Source organism: Podarcis gaigeae (genome assembly GCF_964106915.1).
Source record: "Podarcis gaigeae genome assembly, chromosome: 7".
Lineage (NCBI taxonomy): Eukaryota > Metazoa > Chordata > Lepidosauria > Squamata > Lacertidae > Podarcis > Podarcis gaigeae.
The window spans coordinates 27,984,149-28,007,157 of record NC_139683.1 but is presented as its reverse complement, the minus strand read 5'-3'; the positions used below and the strand labels follow the sequence as shown (position 1 = coordinate 28,007,157).

At 40.8% G+C, this 23,009-nt stretch overlaps 1 protein-coding gene across 2 annotated transcripts in view; it reads right to left on the bottom strand.

The window, feature by feature from the left end:
• Positions 1-23,009, bottom strand: part of MMP16 (matrix metallopeptidase 16) — a 181,437-nt gene that overhangs the window by 15,649 nt on the left and 142,779 nt on the right. For both annotated transcript variants that reach the window (XM_083747794.1, XM_083747795.1), the window contains 2 exons: positions 13,666-13,816; positions 5,020-5,135 (listed from right to left, as the gene is read on the bottom strand). In XM_083747794.1, the coding sequence (XP_083603920.1) occupies positions 5,020-5,135; positions 13,666-13,816 (267 nt within the window). The remainder of the gene's footprint in view (positions 1-5,019; positions 5,136-13,665; positions 13,817-23,009) is intronic.

The window sequence follows — 23,009 nt, the reverse complement described above, 5'->3', positions numbered from 1 at the left end:
CAGCCATCTAAAGGTCTCCTGCTCCCATAAGAGTCATCCACATGGTTGGCAATTTATATGCAAACAACCGGAGTACCTCTTTTTGACATTTAATAATAATAATAATAATAATAATAATAATAATAATAATAATAATTTATTTATTTATACCCCGCTCATCTGGCTGAGTTTCCCCAGCCACTCTGGGCGGCTTCCAATCAAGTGTTAAAAACAATACAGCCTTAAATATTAAAAACTTCCCTAAACAGGGCTGCCTTCAGATGTCATTTAAAAAGAAGATAGCTGCTTATTTCCTTCACATCTGAAGGGAGGACGTTCCACAGGGCGGGCGCCACTACCGAGAAGGCCCTCTGTCTGGTTCCCTGTAACCTCACTTCTCGCAATGAGCGAACTGCCAGAAAGCCCTCAGTGCTGGATCTCAGTGTCCGGGCTGAACGATGTTATTTAACAAAATAACATATGTTTACATCAAGTGTGCCACTGAAAATCAGCATAATTTGCTCACTCTGCTGCTGGTTGGGTTGGAAAATGCATAACTTGATGATGTTGTAAAATATACTGCATGTTACAGTGAAGGAGGAGAGAACCTGAAATAGGGAGAAATGTCATTTTTGGTGGCAGCTCCCCTTACCTAATTGTAATGCATAACTCTGCCCCAAGTCCTGCCAAAAAGTATAAAACTTTCTTCTAAAGCTTTCTGCGTACCTCAAAAGCTTACACATCTTTTTTTCTCAAACAGAGCTGGTCCTGTTGAAGATATTTCTTACTATCAAGAAGCTTTCAAAAGTAGATGTAAGAATAGGAGACATATATCTCAGTTTCTTTTTTTTTTAATCAAGCAACACAAATGTTTCTCCCCTCCCCCAAAATGAACTAGGAAGCTAAAAGGATTAGCGCTATATTAATGAAAGATGTTGTTTAATTGGAAGCAGTTCCTCTGATGTTTCTCCCCTGAAGCTATCTGGTACAATTTCAAGTCAAATCTTTATCTGAAGAGTAGAAGAGAAATGGTTTCAGGCAAAAATTCATCAGAGTTCTCTGAAAGTAGGTTGTGGGGTTTCTCATTTGCTTGTTTCATTGTCTGTTGATGCAATCACCAATTGTGCCATGCAGTGATCTTAACTTTGGGGGACAATTCACAGCACTGTTCCTTGCAAGCTTCACCAGGCAACTTTCAATACTTAGTTTTTCTTCTCCGAGAGCCCAGAGGATTTCTTACATTTAGCCTCGAAGAAACGACATTAACAACAACACAACACAAAGGCAAAAACGGCTCACTCCTTAATTGTATTGTCTGCCTAGGTCTCAGGTATCTTTGCTGTTATTTTAGTAACGGAAAACCAATGAAGTTCAGTGTGACCTCAGGGCCACTTCACACACTACAGAAAAAGAATGAATCCTCATGTCTCCTCAGTGAATTGACCGTGATTTTGCTGAAACATTTCAAGAGAACCCACTCATCTCAAAATGCCTCGGAAACACTCTGCTGTGAAGTGCAATTGGTTCAGGTTTCCAGGCATTCATTTACTGTATGTTTTCAGACACACAGGTGCCCTTTACAGAAAATTTACTGACCTGCACTGAAAATATGGAGGTCCATTTCCCCCCCTGCAATGCACAGCCATTTACACATAAATAAAATGGAAATTATTGCATCCTGAAAGCAAAGGCTGAAATCTCTGGGCTAGTTTGTAGCCCTCTGACTGGGAAGCAGTGAAATTCCACTCACATTCTATCACAGGGGACAACAACATAACCTTCCTATTATTTATGGTGGTTTTTCTCTCTTATGCCATCACTGTGCAAAGTATGAGTGGAGAAGTCCCTGTCCTAAGAGGCTTACAGTCTATCATTCAACATAGATAAGACATAGGTGGAAGGAGAGGGAATAGGAAAGGGTGTATCATAGAAGAGTATGTAGTTATTTCAGTTCACCTACTTAGTCCTATATTTAGGGCTGCTACCTTTGGTCAGGCAAAATACAGGACAGATTGGTGGTTGGGGGGGCACAACACTCTCATGACACCAAATCCTGCCCCCCCTTGGTGGAGGGGGGTTGCTCACATTTGGCTTCCCACCTCCCTCAGCAACTTGGCCCCACTCTTTCGCTCGACTCACATAGACAGCCAGGGGCCGGGGATAGATGGCCAGCTGCCATGGGCAACTTGAGTTGCAGCTCCAGCCTCTCACCCATGCTGGCAGCAGAAGAGCACGGAGGAAGAGGGAGGAGCAAAGGTCAGGGCAGGGTGGTGAGGAGGGCCAAGTGGTGGGGTTGAAGAGGGGCAGCAGCAAAAGGGAAGAAAGGAATGGGTGAAGGAGACCACTTCTTTCCTCTTCCCTCTATTGTCGCTTACGCCAGGCCGCGTTCCTCATCAGCTGCTCCGACAGTGATGCAGCCGCCATTTTGGGCCAGCTGTCTCTCTCTCTCATGCCCGACAGTGTTAAGGAAGGGAGGGGTGCTCCTGGGGTTGGTGGGGATAATACAGTAGATATAGTAGTGGTGAGGACATTGATGATGATAATTTATTATTTACATCCTGTCCATCTGGCTGGGTTTCCCTAGCGACTCTGGGCGGCTCCCAAGAGAATATTAAAAACATGATAAAATATCAAACATTAAAAACTTCCCTAAACAGGGTTGCCTTCAGATGTCTTTTAAAAGTCAGATAGTTGTTTATTTCTTTGACATCTGATGGGAGGGCGTTCCACAGGGCGGGCACCACTACTGAGAAGGCCCTCTGCCTGGTTCCCTTTAACCTCACTTCTCGCAGTGACAGAACCACCAGAAGTCCCTTAGAGCTGGACCTCGGTGTCTGGGTTGAATGATGGGGGTGGAGATGCTCCTTCAGGTATACTAACAGAGAGTGAGGAGAAGGGAGATGGGCAGGTGATGCCAACCAATGAATGGGATCTACCCTCTGCCCTGTCTGCCTAAACCCTCTCTCTCACTCTCCACCAGACCCACCCTCTCCCTGCATATTCTGAGGAGGATGAACTCAAATATTGGGGGAAAGGTGTCCTGTTTGAAATCCACACAGGGCAGGGGACACTGTTGTCCAAAACAGGGACGGTCACATTTTCTAAGGACAGGTGGCAACCCTACCTTATATTATAGTGATTAGAAGGTGCAGCAAAGGCTTTATTTGCACATCAGTATGATCCACTGAAAATATAGTGGTACCTCGGTTTTCGGACATCTCAGAAGTCGAACGTTTCGGCTTTTGAACAGTGAAAACCCAGAAGTAACTGCTTCAGTTTTTGGATGCTTTTCAGAAACCACATGGCTTCCATATTGAGTTTTCCAGATGGAAATGCATGCTTTGGTTTCCGAACATTTCGGAAGTCAAATGGTCTTCTGGAATGGATTACATTTGAAAACTGAGGTACCACTGTACTTGTGATATGTCCACAACTCCTACTTGCATGTTTATTGGTTAAATGTAATACATTTAAGGAAGCCAGCTAATACAGCATGAGATTACTCTTATCAGCTCTGATTCACATATAGAGCATATTTGTGTGCAACAACAGCACCATTCGCTGCTGTGAATCTGGGAATGCTCTCCCCAACCTCACATACACCTTACAGAAGTGAATGAAGATGCCTTGACACATTTAGCACTCTGTATTTACACTGGAGCCAAATTTAATTGAAATGCATTTCCAATCCTACCTAGTGCATCAGATACTATATATACTTTAACACAAGTCTTTATAGAGACATATGAGTGAGTGTGTGTGCATGTGCGTGTATGCACACACAAATAAAACTAGTTTTTTATGGCAATAAATGTGAGAACACAGTGTTGCACAAACTAGTTTCCTGCTGCAAAAAAAATAAAAAAAAGAAACTTCCGCCCTCACACACCCAAAATGCTCAGCTCAGGAAAGATTTTCTATTGATGGATGAAACAGACTTAAAGCAAGGAAGTGATTAAGAGTATTCCCGAGAAGAAAATGTTGTCTGCAGAAATTAGATATTTGAGCCAAAGGAAGGAATAAAGATTCTAAACTAGGGGGAAATGTCTCATAATCTTTTACAGGGGAGACACGTCCTGAGGGAAGAAGGAAGGGACAAAAGAAAACCCAATCTCTGTTAAATCAATCACATGTGGAGAGCTAGAGGTACGTAGCAAGTGAAACTGGTTGCAATCCCATATCTTTATTTCACTCTCAAGACCACATCATCAAATTGTTAAGGGCAGTAATTAATATGCACATAATGATGACTTTCAGCATCAAGAAAAGTCTATGGTGCTTCGTCTTAGTCCAGGGGTTATAGTGGTTACATAAATGTGCAATATAGTTTAGCTATAACTTTGCCATAAATAATTTAGTACTGATGTAAACTTAGGTTCAAAACCACTGGGTCATCCTTTGCTCTTCTTTATTTTGCATCAAATAGCAATGAACTTGTGATAACACTTTGCAATTGTGTGCTCCACAGCACAAAAGTAGATTCACCTGGATAAAGCCAATGGGGCAAAAATTTGCACAACGCAAGCAAATTATACTCCAGACTAAATCCAGAAGCTGTGAACCAGTGTTTGGAGAATAAGGTTCAAAGTGATAGAGAAACAGCATACACAAGAGATGGGCAAACTCTAACAAGAAAATCCCATTCTGGATAAATTTGGAAATGACTCTATATTATTGTAATCTGCAGCAAATAGCAGCTCTGGGTGGCAAATTTTCAGTGAGTGAATGACATGGGGAGAAATGTATATTTACACTTCCCCTGTTCCACCATCTTGATCTATGAGTCTGAAGAAAGAGGAGGGGATTCCCAATCACTGGATTCAAAGATTAATATGGAAACAATCTGAGAACAAGTAGAATATTTTAAAAATTCAGAAATCCAAAAGCATCTATTTATAGGTGTGGTGACATGGAGTTACAAAGCAGTGTAAATTCAGGTAGCAAGGCACAGCTCGAAAAAGTGAGGTACTTAAAAGATGGTCTGCAGATCAGGAAGATTGTTTTATTAAAGAACAATAACATGCACAAGAAGCTACGTACCATTTTCTTTGTGGACAAAGGCTCCCTGAGGTGATTCCGGGATACCTTTCCATATTGTGATTGGTTTGGGATAACCAGGATCCATAGTTCTCATATCTTCACTGTACCTCCAGTACCTAATAAACAAAGCTACACGATTAGAATATGCATTTATGAATGCCTATTTTCAATGTCAGAAAAGAAACATTGAGTGCAATTATGAAATCAGGGCAATAACATCCTTCCTGCTTTAGGTACATTCCCAGGTAACAAAGGCATTTTATCTGCTTGCTGATTGGACAGTTGTTTCTAGTAAGGGCACAGTAGATAAAAAGATTTGCCTAGTTTGAAAACCAAATCAACAAGCGCCTTCTGCATAATCAGAACAACTCTGATGCCTAGGGGTTCTACAAAGCTGCACAAGGAGGAACATTATATGCAAAGATCCATAATAATGTTTCAGTTGAAGTTTTAATCACACACAAGCCATTAAACTCTGAGTTAAGGTTCCCACAGCAATCTTAACTCTTCTCTTATGAATGCTTTACAGGAGTCTTTTGTTACCCAATCATGCAATATGCATTAAATAATTCAATATGCTGAATTCTGTACATGCTAAATCTGGGTACAGAGAAATATTTGCAGTAAAACAAAACAACAACAGCAGCAGTAGTGCACAAATTCAGAGTCGCTAAGGCTGTAATTCTATGGATATTTACACAGGAGTAAGCCCCACATAATACAGTGGACCTTACTTCTGAGTAACGTGCACAAGATTACACTTCAATACTATTTTAAAGCAAGGTGTTGTCAATATGCTTAAGATGTGAAGTTTTATTTCTCTGTTACATCTGAATCAGGAAAAGCTGTGAGAGACCCAGAGGGGTATCTGGATGCAATGTTAGACTGCATAAGGGGCAATAAAGTGAGTCTGAATCCTGAGAAGACGGAGTCTTGTTGGCTGGGTGGTTACCAGATTTTGCTTATTATGTGGGCTGCTTGTGATTGCCTAACCATGTTCTTGCAATGTGCTGTGAGCAGTGCTCAGCACCAAAAGGTAGAGGAAGCCCCAGTGTTGTCCCAGCCAAAGCAAAGTGGGTTACAACTTTGTAGGCCACACAAAGGGTCGGTCATGAAGGAAGCGCTAAGCCAAAACTTCTGCCCTATCAGTTCAGGGTTCTTTTAATCCTGCTTGTCATGGTTTTTAAAAAATCTGGCTTTAAACATGCAGCTGCACTTCCACCTCCACCAGAAAACAATTGGGTGCTCTTCCGTGTGCATTGAATTGAGCAGCTTATCTTATAGAAATTGCTGGGTTTTCCCCATAATATTTCTAAAAAATAAATCTTTATTCTAGAGGCTTCCTCCCAGCAGAAGTTCACTGTGCATGCCAAATATATTTTGTTGCTGATCTGCCAAAGGCTTTTTGTTTTCAAGATTAAGCTTAAAATCATGTGCGATGTTTTGAGACGAAGTCATTTTAGTTATTAGAAAAAAAGGCTTCTATCCATTCCCTAAAGCATGAATAAAACTCTTTTTTCTTCGTGTTTTATGATAGGTGAGAAAAGAGATGAGTGGTCTTTCTGCAGTATTTTCACAGTCAATAAAAATTCACTTTCGGTCACAACTATGTGTCAGAAATTACATATGAATGAAGAGACACACACTGGAGGGGGGAGTATTTAAAAATAAGAAAGCAGTTTGTATAATTTTCATTGAAAATGGCCATTTGATCCTACACTCAGCAAATGCAATATGCATTAGTCTTCCTCAGGGATTAATCACATCATAACATTACTGGGGAATGTTGCCACATTGCTCAACCACCTCTAGACATCTATGCATTGGGTTAGATGTCTGTTCTAAAGAAGCCTGTATGTGAGCTCAGCCATAGACTTCTTCACAACAGATGTCCCAGCAGGAGCGTCCTTGATACTAGGGAACTGGTCAGTAGTGTGGACCCACACCCCTGGTAACGATAGACTATATTCTTTACATGATTCAGACATGGAGGCTATCTTAAGTTCTCAATTCATCAGAGGTTTAACAAAAGAAGAAGAAGAAGAAGAGTTTGGGTTTGATATCCCGCCTTTCACTCCCCTTCAGGAGTCTCAAAGCGGCTAACATTCTCCTTTCCCTTCCTCCCCCACAACAAACACTCTGTGATGTGAGTGGGGCTGAGAGACTTCAAAGAAGTGTGACTAGCCCAAGGTCACCCAGCAGCTGCATGTGGAGGAGCGGAGACACGAACCCGGTTCCCCAGATTACGAGACTACCGCTCTTAACCACTACACCACACTGGCTCTCGCACAGTCTGAGACATGCTAATTCAGAAGTAAATTTGATTTACTTAATGGCAATCTGACCAATAACTGAGGTCTTTGGGGGAGTGACTGTTAGTGGTCAGATGCATGGCTCATTTTCTCCAGGAGCTATGTGCTCCATACTGTGGGCCCAATTTTATGGAACTCCTTTCCAGTTGAGGTCAGTCAAGCCCCCTCCCATTCAAACTTCTAGTCCCTACTGAAGACTATATTCCAGTAAGTACCATATTTTTCGCTCTATAAGACGCACCAGACCACAAGATGCACCTAGTTTTTGGAGGAGGAAAACAAGAAAAAAATATTCTGAATCTCAGAAGCCAGAACAGCAAGAGGGATTGCTGCGCAGTGAAAGCAGCAATCCCTCTTGCTGTTCTGGCTTCTGGGATAGCCGCACAGCCTGCATTCGCTCCATAAGATGCACACACATTTCCCCATACTTTTTAGGAGGGGGAAAGTGAGTCTTATAGAGCAAAAAATACGGTATTTCAGACACCAGGACTGGTGTGATGAGAATGATAGTGAGATTGAACACATTATTGAGAAGAAAATGAAGGCCTTTCAGATCTGGCAAAGAGATAGAAACTGCCACTAAGAAAAAAAACCCTATACCAGTGCTAAGGCTGAGGTTCAAAGAAGAACTAGAGAACTAAAGAACACCTGGTGGATAAAAAAAGCTCAAGAGATTCAGCACTTAGCTGACACTCATGATGCATAGAGTTTCTTTAAAGTCACAACGACCACCTATGGACCAATAAATAATGGGATATGCCCCCTATGCTCAACAGACAGTACCACACTTCTAAAAGATAAATAAACTATTGCATTACACTGGAAAGAACATTACCAGCATCTCCTTAGCCACAGCTGCTGAGGTCCTCTCAAAAATTCCACAAAAACAAATTAGAGATGAGCTTTCAGTATCTTCAAATCTGGGAGAGTTGTGTACAGCTATTAGCCAAATGAAAAACAACAAAGCCAGCAGACCTGATGGGATGCCTTCCAATGTCTTCAAAGTGGGCGGAATTGAACTTACACAACAACGTCACAAGCTCATTGAAAAAATCTGGGAGAGAAAGCAGATCTCTGCAGACTTTACCGATGCCAAAATTATCAACCTTTTTTTAAAAAAGGTGATAGAAGGGACTGTGGAAACTATCGAGGCATCTCTTTATTAGCTGAGGTCAGCAAAATTCTTGCAAGGATCTTGGCAAACTGTCTTCTAACTATATCTGAGGCTACACTTCCTGAATCCTAAAATGATTTTCGACCTTCTAGGGGGACATGATTTTCACCACTCAACAGCTTCAAGAAAAATGCAGAGAGCAAAACCAACCCCTGTATATGGTGTTTATTGATCTAAGGCCTTCAACACTGTAAATAGTAATGCCCTGTGGACTGTCCTTCTGAAAATTGGCTGCCCAGATAAATTTGTGAACATCCTCTGGCTCCTCCACGATAATATGACAGCAACAATCGCAGATAACAATGGCTCTCAAAGTGAACCATTCACAGTGGGATCAGAAGTTAAATGGGGTTGTGTTATCACCACAACTCAATTTATTATTTTCATTGTCATGTTCCTACACATTGTTGAAAGAAAACTCCTCAGCGGGGTAGAAATCATATATCAAACAGATGTGAACTTGAGTATGATGTTAACTTGAGTAGGTTGAAAGCAAAGAGTAAGGTTATTATAACTTCCATCATCAAGCTTCAATATGCTGATGACAACATAGTGTGTGCATACTCAGAGGATGACCTCCAGACCATCCTAAATATCTTCACAGAAGCTTACGAAAAGCTTGGCCTATCACTCAACATCCAAAAAACCAAAGTCCTGCACCAAAAAGCACAAAACAACCCCTCTGCAGTGCCACAAATCCAACTTAACATTGTAACATTGGAAATGTTGATCACTTCTACCTGGGTAGCTATCTTTCCACAAGGGCTGACATTGATGCTGAAATCCAACATTGCCTGAGCTCTGTGAGTGCAGCTTTCTCCCGATTGAAGTGAAGAGTGTTTGAGGACTGGGACATTCTCAGGGAAACAAAAATGCTTGTTTACAAAGCTACTGTACTACCAACCTTACACTTGTGAAACATGGACCACTTATAAATGTCATCTCTAACTCCTCAAAAGATTTCACCAAGGTGTTTCTGAAAAAAATTGCATATCACTTGAGAAGACAGGCGAACTAATGCCCGTTTACTGGAAAAAGCAAAGATCACCAGTGTTGAAGCAATGATTCTTCAACATCAATGATTCTTCAACATCAACTTCGCTGGACTGGTCATGTTGTACGGATGCCTGATTATCATCCTCCAAAACAGCTTCTCTATTCTGAACTTAAAAATGGAAAGCATAATGCTGGTGGTCAACAAAAGAGGTTTAAATACTCTCTCAAGGAAAATCTTTAAAAATGTAGTATAAACACTGACAACTGGGAAATACTAGTCTACGAGCGGTCCAGTTGGAGAATAGCCTTTACCAAAGGCGTCATGGGCTTTGAAGACGTTCAAACTCAGGACGAAAGGGAGAAACATGCTAAGAGGAAGGCATGTTTGGCAAACCCTCACCTTGATCAACTCCCACCCAGAAACCTATGTCCCCACTGTGGAACGACATGGGGATCCAAAACTGGCCTCCACAGTCACTTACGGACTCACTGTTAAAACAGTGTTTATGGAAGACAATCTTACTCAGCTACGACTGATTGCCAAAGAAGAAAGAAGAGTCCAGTAGGTATTTTAACTGAATTCTGTTTTTATAGCTTTAATCTTTATTGTGTACTATTCGATTTAAGCACTATATAAATGCCCCAAAATTATATTATATGGGGGAGGGTATTTATTGTTTTTGTTTTGCTCCTGTTTTTATTATATAATGTATGTTTTTATCTTGTATGTTTACATTGTCAGTCATCCTGAGATGTACGGATGAAGGGTAGTATACAAACTGAATAAATAAATAATAATAATAAAATAATAAAATAAATAAATAAATATATAAACCAAATCAAACACTCAGGATTTTATTTTTTTTAGAGGAAGGGTGCACAGAATCTGCCTGCACATAGATTAAAATCACTGAACAAATGAAGTCCATCTTTCCATGTACAGAAAAAGAGATTCACTAATGGCAAAATTCAAAGATAAAATGGGTTTGATAACCATGGCCTCCAATTACAAAGCTGCAAGTGAGTTCAGAAACAGGGTAATAAGGGGAAGAGCCAACTGGTTTTTTTAAAAAAACAAAACCAAAACCAACAGGCATTCAAGCAAAGTATAGATAAAGTCCTCTGGCACTATCTCTTGCACAGCTCTAGCAAATTTAACTGAGTTCTGCCGGGCAAACCCTACTTCATGGGATTAATTCAAGATTGTACTCAGTAGAAAAATCAGCATAGATTTATCCAGCATGGCTGTGTACTTTTCTATTTATATCACTTCCTTGGGACTTCCTCATTCATGTGTACATTCTCCTTGTGGTTTTCCAGGCACATTTTTCTCCTAAGAGGACTACAGCATATTTTCACGATCTTAGCAGGGAGGCCATTTTGCTCCTTTGACTTTGGCATCACCTCTCGCCTGTCTCTTTCATGCCTGACAACCTCATTGCTACTAAAGAAGCAACGGTGGGTTGTCCTAATTCAGAAAGAAAACCGTAATAGGCTTATTCATGCAATTAAAACCAGCAGGAGGATTCAACTATAACATTACATTAAGAAGGGGGGGGGGGAGGAAGGTGATATAAACAATATGTACTGTGAAGCTTAGTGGGATATGGGCTTATTCCCACTGGTGGTCAATATCCTGTAATAGCTCAATTATCTTGGCATGGCTCATGTTCTTCGATCTTCTTCTTACATACTGTATTGCATTTATGTCCTGCTGAGGTTCATTATGCTTGTTACAGTTCTAAGTAGCAGCCTCTCCATCAGCAGAAGTTTCCTTTGATAGTTCCCTCTAGGTTGATTTTTTTTTAAAGTATATTGCTCAAGCTAATAGTATTTTAGGAAGACCTTGACTTAGCATAGCTGCCTTTGGAAATAAACCTACTATACAAAACCTCAATCGAATAAAACTTACAGAAAGTGTAAGTCACAAATGCAGAAACAGGATGCCAACCATTGTCTTGGTCCCAAGAACCTGCAGGTTGAAAACTGTTGCCCAGGAATAAACTTTAAAAAAATAACAAATCTCCCTATCTGCAGGAGACAAACTATAGGACAGGTTTTGTTCACAGTAGACGCTGATTGCAATATGCTTGAAATTAAACATACTTTTCAGGCGTCAAGATGTTGCCTACTTCTTCTCCCAAGGCTGGTACACAGAAAAGAAGGCTCCATTTATAAAACTGATTGTGACAGTCTTCATAATATAGACTTATATAGCTCAGAAAGGCAAACAAAATTAGCAGCACAGTTGGGGAAAAGATTTAAACAGCATGCATGCTTGCAGGGATGCAACTGAGAGTCTCACACACTCCATAGAGCTCCTACTGCCTATGGTGCCCAGTAAAATTGTTGGTGCTATATTCTTCTCTGTCTCTCTTTTTATTTCTTTTTATCTTTATTTCTTATTTCTTTCTTTCTTGTGTTTTCTCTTTCACATTTTCCTTCTATCCACTCTACTTTTGCCTGTGTTTTATCTTTTGAGAAATGCACAGGAAGGTGATGGATGGAAGGTGAAAGATCCTGTATGAGAGACAGGGAAGGGGAGATCTCCCAAGGTGGGAGGCTGGGAGAAGGAAGGGAAGCTACCAGGTGACTCCTGGGAAGGTCCATACCCTTTTGTGTGAAACAAGCGTTATGTTCTACCTCTCCTAGAGCGCTTTGTATTTTTTCTTTCTTCTCCTCTTTCTTTTTTTCCCCTTTTATGTTATTTTCTTTTTTCGTTTTCATTTTCATTTAGATTAATCTGTTTTTATTGTATTTTATGCTGAAAATATATATATGAAAAAATATATATGAAAAAACACCAGGAAATCTAGTTACACACACAGGGTTCATTCCCTGAATTGCATATATACACAATGTTATTCAATATACTGAGAGCTTCTATACATTCAAGTGCTTCCAAGTGGATTTGAATATCAGAGGAAGGCCCATAACTATTTACAGCTGCATAGCTGTGACCTGACCATTAAGGAAATGAGGAAAAGTCCATTCCCCTGTGGTTTCTATAAGCATCTAGGCAACAGGAGTTGCACTTTGGTCAGTGATACACATTCAGGAGCTCCAAATCTCACACAGAGCTTCCAAATAAGCAAGGACATCTCAGTGTTAAGGTAGCTCCATATATATCTCCCTTGTGAAAGGTTGAAATCATTGAGATACTATCAAAGTAGAAAACATGAGCTAGGCAGAAAAATATTTTGGTGGTGCCAAGATCCCCTTAAGACAGATAGAAGTCACAGCATGACTTCCCATCACCTTTAGGGTCCAAGGGGGAATTGATTCATGCCCCTGTACTAGACGTTCTGCTCTCTGCTAATCTTTCTGCAGAAGGACAAAACACTAGGACCAATCTTTGCCACAGCTTCATCCTGGTCCAAAATAAGGCAGCAGGAAGTTGGGGAGACAGAGCAGCAGGGAACTGGAGCAAGGTAGAGCTAAATCTCCTTCCTCTTCTATCAGTGCTTGTTTGCCATGTTGAGGTAAACCCTGCTTAACTACCAAGAGCACTGAGGATTAAAACAATGCATTAACAAAAGTCACAGTTCATTTTAGAAGCAATCCATGCACAACACTTGCTTCACACAAATAACATAATGCATAAAGCTAAGCTGCTCTGAGAGTACGAAGCAGATTGCAGGTCTTCTGTCATCCTCCATTTCTGTCGCCAAACTCATACTGAAATTGTAACACTTTGTTTTCAGTGTTGTGACCCTAAATTCTTTTGTGCTAGGATTTCAAAAGTACCAGCACAGAAGTGAAGGGAGATAGAAAAATATGCAAATTCGTTGAAAACTTTCAGTACCTAGGTCTCTGAAGTTATTTGACATCACCTGTAAGATGTATATAAAACAATTAATTGCAGGATAAATGAAAATAAATGACAAATGAACGTGCACAGTAGAACCTGAAACCTCAGAGACTTGCTTCCCTTGACAGAGAAGATTTATAATAGTTGGGCAAACACAAAAGATACAGGTCTTAACCTGTGTGGAAGTGTACATATAAAGCCTTGAAATAGTAAACAGTCAACCCAACACTAAAAATTCCATGTGTGTAATATTTTTCACAAGGCCATTGGAAAACAAAGGAACACAAGCAGTCATACACAAATGCTATGAAAATAACAGGTTGATTAGTCCCTTCCAGGATGAATATACCAACCTATCTCCTTTGAAGAAGTAGGTTTTCCCAACGTCTTCCCACCAAATTGCTGAATCAATACCATGGGGTGGAATCCCACTGCCCAATGTTATCAAATCGTGAGGATATCCTGGCTGGAGAGTAGTGTCCTTGAAGACCCAGAACTTGTTACCTGAGAGCAGAGGGAAGGGAGAAAGATCCACATTAACTTCTCGTACTATCATTTGTTGATAAATGTATCCAACAGGCTCTTTCCCCTGAACTCTCCCCAAGAAATATGTAAGACATTAATTAGAAAAAAGAACACAACAGAACACAATGCAGATATCAACATATGAACCAATATCCAGACATTGGCTGTCATTCATCAGAATTCCAAATATTCCAAATGGAGCAGGCTGCCACAATTTGTGGATCACCAAGCTGAAAGCAGCTCGTCAACCATGAATGGTGGCCCACCAAGAGACTTCATATGCTGCTTGGCTGTAAAAATGGTTTGTGGTGAGCTGATGATTCATGGCTACTGGGCTGCTTTTGGTAGGTCATGAGAGGTGGAGGCCTGCTGAATTTGAATTCTGCAGCATATTATGAGCTGTCATGGAGTGAAAGGCTTTGTCTGTGGTAAGATCAAGAAATGCCCAAGTTTAGCAAGCTGCTTGAGCTACAGAACTGGAAAAACTTCAGCTGATGATGTAGTTCCATAGAAGCAGGCTGTCAATTTGTAGTGCGGACATGCCGCAAGACACCCTTAGGCATAGAAGCTAATGGGAAAGTGGATACATTTCTCAACACCAATCATTTTAGAAAATGACATGTACAAAAATGGGAACCCATATCCTTTCTTGTGCTTAACAAAGTATCCAGGCAGACTTGCCTCACGTACACATATCGGCCCTTAGGCACTGTTTTTGTTACAAACATTTTTAAAGGAAACTTGTGTTCACCCCAAAGATTGAGGATCAAGTCTGCGCTAGAGTCACTGTGATGGAAAAACCAGAGGGTTGTTTCACGGTTTGTTTTATAGAGATCCCTCAGCGGCATTAAATAAGGGAAGTCTTAAAGAGTAATAAGAGGATGCAGGGGGAAATAGTTTGGTTTCTTCAGCCAGAATCTTTGAGATTTACAGCATCTCCTTTTGTCACATTTTTAATTAGGAAATGGGATACGGTTTCAATCCTTCCCATGCTCAACTTGTGAACTAAATCTTTCATCAGCTCCTTTGCAACTGCTTAACAATCCGCTTTCAAGCATGAGAATGTCCTACTCCTACTTTTCAGATACATTCTTCTTATTCATGAAAACATTCACGTCATTCTATCGCCTCCCCAATATGCATCACTAGCAGTTGGGGTTGTTACAACTTACCTCGATGGAAGTTGGGTAGGGCAGAGTGATGGTGAGGTCGGGACTATGAAGACACACCAGTGGGAGGGCAAGAGAGGTTCTGCCGGTGTGTCTTGGTACCCCAACCTCACTGCCCCACCCAGTGCCATCCAGATAAGCTACAGAGAGCAGCACTGTGGCTCTGATCTACCACACAAATGTGGCATACTGATATGCACCATTGTTTTGATGCTCTCCTCCCCAGTGGAACACATCCAAGATATTCAGGATCCATTCAGGTGCTTTTAAACTGCATTCATAGCGAAGGGATGATGATGCACATGCTGCTTCTATCTCAAACCATGTCTCAATGAGTGGAGAGAATTGAAGGGGGATAGTCGGTGTGTTTGTCTGAACGTAAATACGTTCCCTGTGATCGGGAACAGTTTGTGAACAAGATTTTCGATCACAAGGAGGATTGCAATTATTCCGTCCAACATATTTATGACCCAATGAATCCAGCCCAGAGACCAGTGCCTCCTCAATAAGCACCACTGCCCTTTCTCCCTTTGTGTCCATCTGTGGACCACTGTTGGCTTTCAGGTTCACGGCACCAGACTGTATTGCTTTGTGGCACACAAGTTGCACAGACATGTCTTACACTGTGTGACCATTTATTTAAGCAAGGAGTGGTTTCCTGAACAATAACTACAAAAGTACCTAACACTGCATAGGCAAATGGAACTACAGTGGTACCTCGCAAGACGAAATTAATTCGTTCTGCGAGTTTCTTCGTCTTGCGGATTTTTCGTCTTGTGAAGCACGGATGCACCCTGGTATTAACGGTTTTAAGAAAAAGGAAACAAACTTGCAAGACGTTTCGTCTTGTGAAGCAAGCCCATAGGGAAAATCGTCTTGCGAAGCAACTCAAAAAATGAAAAACTCTTTCGTCTTGCGAGTTTTTCATCTTCCGAGGCATTCATCTTGTGAGGTACCACTGTACGAGTTATATTTGCCTCTCAGATCCTACCCAGCTGATACCTTTTCCTCTGATATTTAGGACTAAACAAATTTAAACTCTAGAAGCTATCTGGATATATGTTATTTGAGTCTCTAGGGCAATGGCAACAGTAATTATTTATATGCAAGATTTCTATTGGTTTCAGACTGATGGAGATGTATTATGCATGCAGGAGATGACGGGCTTATACTGCCACAGCTGTCATCATTATTTGTAGCATGCGCTGTATATAACAAACTCAAGATTTACATGACTGCAGGTTTTCTTTGAGAGAGAGAGTTTATTTTCTGATTCTTCAGCTCAAGGAGTTATATGAGAAAGCATCTGGATTTCAGTAGGAGAAGGAGGTCAGAGAGCTGCACATTTCAGGAGTTTCAGCAAAGAAACAGAACGAGAGCCTTCAATCTGAGAAGTGCATACTGAAAAGGAATTTAAGATAAGGAGCAGGCAATTTTTTTAAAAAAAAATTATCAAGTTGAAAAATTTACCTGTGGGGATCAGTTCCAACGTTATCTATCATCCTTTGTGATGAGCACAGTTTAGTTTAGTTAGGTGGGTGCTGAACAAGGCAGGCCATAATATTTGTATTGTCTCTACCATGCATTTCAGCCCAAATGTGTGTACTATCTCTCCCCCTCTCCCTACAGCCCTTCTGTTGGAGGGGTAATATTTGAAAAGTCCTCTAATGAACTCTCCAAACAGCATTGGATGAGTCACTATCACACCCTCTGTTTGGAATCTGTACAATGGGAATATCAATGCCCTTTATCTCAGGGCTTTAGAAAGGTTAAGTATGAGAGATTCTAAAGTGTTCCATCTGTATGTTAAAAGTGCTATAAAATTAACATTGACATTTATATTTACCTCATGTAGCAAAGAGATTAAAAGTGTTAGCAGGGTACTGGAAAGTTCCTTATTTCAAATCTCAGAGCAGTCAGGAATCATTAGGCAAGTTGCTATCTCTGAGCCAAAGCAAATACTTCTTTAAATTTATTATTATTATTATTTGTTTTTATTACCCACCCTTCAAGAAGGTCCCAAGTTGGGTTACAGCATATAGAAACACAATGCAATTAAAACAATAAAAAACTAACCCAACCCATAACCCCCAAACAATAATTCAATACAACACATTACAAGGAGGGTACCATAGCCAAATTGTTCCATTTTCAAAGAAAAGACAAATAAATCTGCTCTCTCAGAAGCATTGAGCCTGGTTCCAAAAAGTCACGAGGAGGATTGAAAATATGTCGAAAGAATTAAAAGACCTACTAGGTGTCTTCTTTGAATAAACAGTCTTGCTAATTGATTCATCCATGTGATTTCAAGGGCCTTCAAGAGCTACTCCTTTGTAGTAGGTGCAGATGCTAATCTTTCGGTTAAACTCTTTTACAGTGTTGCAAATATTGCATAACACTACATGCAGACAACAGGGGTTTTTTTCTGGCCAGCCTTCCTACTAAGCTGTTCTATGGCACAGTGGCACAGAGAGAACAGGTGAGAAGCTGGGCTGCAAACGTCTGTTGCTGTTTTGCATTTATCTACAAGACTTCACTTGATCCTCAAGCTCATTCTATCTGTATCACATATTCATTTTGCTTTCAGCATGCCTTTTCCTTACACTTGCTTCACTTAAATAAAATAAAATCCCTGAATTTCTATGCAGGCAGTGTTACTTGCTTCTTACCCATATCCTGCCAGTAAATTTTAGCTTTCAAAATGAAGCTGTCAAATAGTGGGATGAGTGGTGTTGAAAGTTATGGCAGCACCAGTGTGAATTTTACAACAACTTTGCTACTGCTGCATTTGGGCTTGGCACAAGTTCTAGCGCTGTGGATGCCTTTGACAGTTAGCTTTTAGCACTGCTTAAATTTCTTGTCACACTAGGAAGAATTTCACAATCTGCATCCCTGCCAGTTAAAAAATATTTACAGACTTATCTGGCATTTCCTCATTACCTATCCTACAGGAAAACTACCATGGAATGCTATGAAAGAATACTGCTATATTTTAATTAGGTGTTCATGCTATATTACCGAACAGCAAAGTTTCTGTACCTTCTGAGCCGTTATGGAGAAGATTAAGTACATATCTAAGCACTAAATAGATAAATAAAGATGGGTTTTATGCTATTCATTTCATTTTTTTCACTCAAGTATCAACTTAAAATGATATTTTACACTTCCATTTGGGATAGTAAAATGCTATTTTCAATCAATATTTGAATGGCCATACAGCACTTTAATGAAATCCAGCCAAGATTTCATAGAAGGAAGATACATTTCAAAATAGGTATATTTTGAATATACCAACTGTACTAAAGAGATAGCGTTTCCTTCTGGCTTCACCTGCGACTGGTGTGTGGCCTTCTGAAAGTTGACCCATGTTTGAGGGGGTTCGGGGCCGTGCAATGTCACCATGCCATGCACGCATGATGTCAGCACACCCCACAGCATGCTCACAGTGTGTGTGCATGCCCCACGGGATGCTGATGTCACTCGTACACACAACGGGGAGGTGGGCTGACGTGTCATGAAGATGCCCCATGGAGTGCATGTGCAGAGCTTTGATGGAACCTTGACCCCCTGCCCTCCTGCTTGGTGCCGGTGCCAGCCAGCCTGTCCCAACTCACTTCTACGCATTCAATGTACAGTCATACCTCTTGTTACGTTCGGTTCAGGTTATGTTCTTTCAGAATACGTCCCGCGGTGAACCAGAAGTAATGGAATGGGTTACTTCTGGGTTTCATGGCTCGGGCATGCGCAGACGCTCAAAATGACATCACGCGCATGTGCAGAAGTGGTGAATCACAGCCCCCACACACGTAGACACAGGTCACGTTCTGCTCATGTTGTGAACGGGGCTCCAGAATGGATCCCGTTTGCAACCAGAGGTACCACTGTATGTGGATATACAGTCTTAATAGGGGTCTTCAGGCAGATTTTATCATTATACAACTCTAATCCCTGATGTGTGAATTAAAAACAACAACTCTCAGTTGTCAGATGAATTTTAATTAATTGACCTTCCTCTATAAAATAGAACATTATTAGGAGTATAGATGAAATGAATCCAGCTTGAGCCGATTATCCCTTTTTTCTTTTTTCTTTGGTACGCAGGGCAAGAAAAAAAACAACTAAGTGCTAGAATGTCTAAGATTTCCCATTCAGTGTATTATGAAACAATATTTGAACCATATATTTATATAGGCCAGCTGAGAAAAGCCAGAAACATTGGCTCTGCCCATTGGCTCTCTCCCACACAGGCAAGGCATAGCCTTTTGAAGTTCCTCTCCTTCAGCCTCAATGGTGAAAGAGGCTTGGCAAAGCTCTCCCCTTTGGCTTGGCCAAGAGTTTAAATGGTCCTTTGGCCGGGTCTTGGCTTGAGAGAAAACAGCTTAGGATTCTATAGACCTAATTTGAGCAACAAATTCCAAAAGGGGAACGTAGAATCCAAATGAAATTAAAATAACTAAATAGAAGTCACATGCAATCACAGACGGAACAGACAGCAAGGCTGTGATAGGAGATAATGATATAGGAAACACAGGGTGAAGGCAGACAGACTTTCTGTGTGTGGTAGAATTGGTTTTGACACTGACCTGAGCAAGTGGTGCTCAACCAGAAGCATGAAAAGCGACCCAGGAAAGACCAGGCACCATGGGACGTCACTGTGCTCCATGAAGAAAGCCAACCATGAGGATTTCACAGCCTATACTGGCCTCTTATTGAGCCTTCACACAGAAATTAGAAGCTCCTCCCATCCCCATTGATAATCATTTATTTTGTTTGCATTGGCTCAAAGAGAGTCTAGTTGAAAGAACAGTGCCTCAGGATATGGACTTTGAGGCAGTAAATTATGGGAGGGAGAGCATTTAATGTTCCTATCAGACATGTTCTTTTGCCATTTAAATGGTCTCCACAGATTCAGGTTGAAAAACAGACTCTCCTCTGTTGTGTCTCATTTTGCCCTGGGACTATATTGTCCCAAAGTTCTGGGAAGGGGGTCAGATGATGCTCCTTCCCTTTGAATATTTTCCTAAATAGCCCCAAGTGCTATGTTGCCACATACAGTCACCTATACTGTCTAGCATGCTGGATGTCTAGCATGGAAATGTGACCATGTGGTAAAATCATAGAACTGTAGAGTTGGAAAGAGCCACGAGGGTCATATAGTCCAACCCGCTGCAATGCAGCAATTTCCCTCCCAATGTGGGGCTTGAACACACAACCCTGAGATTAAGAGCCTCATGCTCTGCCAACTGAGTTATCCCAATGTTTAAGATTGGATTCATAAATTTGCCCCTGCAAATCTGAATTTTCAGCAACAGTATTGCATTGCATGTTAGTCTGTGACAAAGAACCTACCACAGATATAGGACTGTGGCTTAGCTATATCAAATGGAAGAAGGGTGGTAGGAATGCAGTGTATATCCACAAAAAACCAGCCATGCCAATGGGAACTGACATTTCCTTCACTAAGTGATTTTCATAGGACCCATAATTTGTTATGTAAGGGACTTTCTTAAGAAAGAATGCGGACAAAATATGTTTGCCATAGTATAATTAAGGCAGTTGTTTCAAAGTTGCTTAAGGGTTCAAAGTAAAACTAATCTTCTAGAGAAGGATTAGAGGACAACATGCTTTTGAAAGGTGTAAAATGATTAGATAAATCTAAAAGAAAAATGGTTCGGCAGACTCATCTTACTCTGAAATTTCATTACAAGGTAATAAAACATGATTGAATTCTGTGGTTTGCATGCAGTAATATAAACATAACACATGGGGAGGAAAAGATTTGGGCCTTTTCAGAAGATTAAAAATGTTTTTGTCTGCAATGTGTGTCTGCTGGCTCTTACAACAGATACCAATATACCATATTACAAAAGCAGTGAACATGACAACAAATTGGCAGTGTTTACTTGGGAGTAAGCAACATATAGTTAAATGGTGATTACTCCCAAGAAAGTGTGCATGGGACTGGTGACTAAGATTCATTATTTCTATTTCAGAGCATAGGAGAAAAATGGAGTTGGGCTACAGTAAACGGTTTTTCTTCATCAGCCCATCTATCAATCACTTTGAAAGAATATTCAAAGTCTGAGCTAATGGTCCTTAGCAAACAGGAAGAATGCAGCTTTCATCATACATATGAAGATACATTGAGTTGGTCAACTACGTTCTACTCAGAGTACTCACTGAAATTAATGTACCTAAGTCAGTCATCTTTATTCATTTCAATGAATTAATTAATTCCAAGTATGACTAACATGGGCTACAACCTAACTCACTTATGGACACTATTGGGGCACTTCCCTGTCCCCTAAAACACTGAAATTTCAAGTATGAACACTAGAAACCAATTAGACAGAAATTTTCCACAACATCTAGAAAGTCAAGTGAAGACATCCTTGAAACATACTACATGAAAGCAGGAGCTGTCCTCTTCACATGCCTGAACCAGACCCAGCTTGGAATGGGGGTGGGTGGGAATGTCAGAAAACAATATAAAATCTATATATGCAGAATGCAAACTTACTAGTATTATAAATGCACTGAAATAAAAATGCATGTCTTTGTGTCTTTGTAAAATGATGCCAACAGTATGTCTGCTTAAAACTCCAAACTCACGATGCATTAACACTCTCTCTAGTGGTCTGACTTTTGCTGCTAGTGCTCACATTTTCTCTCTTTCTAGTGGTTTCACTTACATTGCTTATGTTTACTAAACTGGTGTGTGAGTGGGAAGCCTGTGGTCTCTTGATATACTGGGCCACAACTCCCACCTTCTCTAATTATTGGTTATGCTGATTGAGGCTCATAGGAGTTGGAGTCCAGCAATATCTGAAGGGCCCTGATGCAATGGATTACCACGTGCATGAATAATGGCATTTATGAGAACAATCACCAGGGAATGGTGGTGGTCTCCCAAGGCCTCGATCCTGGCCAATTTCTGGTTGACTCAATCACCTCCAAAAAGAGACAGCTATAGCTATACCTGGAAACCCACCATTTTGTATCCCACCCCCAAACTTTGATTATTTTCTCCCAAGGAGCTGCTACGGTAAAAAAAGGAAGCCGAAAGAGAAGTTGACGTGCCTAACTCTGGCCACAACAGCAACAACTGCAACTTACCTCAGACAAAGGGGAAGACACTGAGGAAGCTATTGAGAGAAAGGGGAAAAGGAAAGCAGTTTCAGGGGAGAGCTATAAAGCGGTGACAGAGCAAGAAGTATTGGGGTCTAGAAAGAAACAACAGAGCTAGGAATGGGAGAAAGAATCAAAGAAAGAAAGCCACGGAGTTGGGGTGCAGGAGAAGATGTAAGTATGATGAGGTGGGAATGGGGTGTTTCTGAATACCAGTCCCTGGGGAACACAAGTGGGAGTGTGCTACTGTGCTCATATGCTGGTTATGGGCTACCATTTTGCATCTGGCTGGCCACCGTGTGAACAGAATAGGCTCTGCAAGGCCTACATACTCAGCATGCCCAGCAGGTATGGTAAACTTAATGCACACAAAAGAGCAGCCATTTTGAATTAAGATGGATGACACTATGCCATGTTTGTCTCATCCTTGTGGTCTGATCCAGCAACCCTCTTCTTAACATCTTTACTACAGGTTTTAAAGGTCCCTGATGGTGTTTCATCTACCCTCCTCACAAACCTTTTGAGCTACAATATTTTTCAGTCCTTATTAACTACACAGTTAAATTTGAGCATTTTCATCTGATTCCCTTATTGTTGTTAATGTAAAAAATGCTCATTTAACAAATCTTGCTTTATAAATAATCATATCCTACACGGATTTTCACTCCCAATGAGCAGGTTGCAATGATAAACTAGTATTTATTCAACATACAGTATAATTTTCACATTACACTCAAATTAGATGCATATTTAAGACCTTTAATTTTAAGGAACAGCTGACGCCTGGTGCAAAAAAAGGGGGGAAACACACCGAAAAATGGGGAGGGGCCACAGGCTGCTGAAAAACAGTTAATTTCACATGCCATATTTTCTGG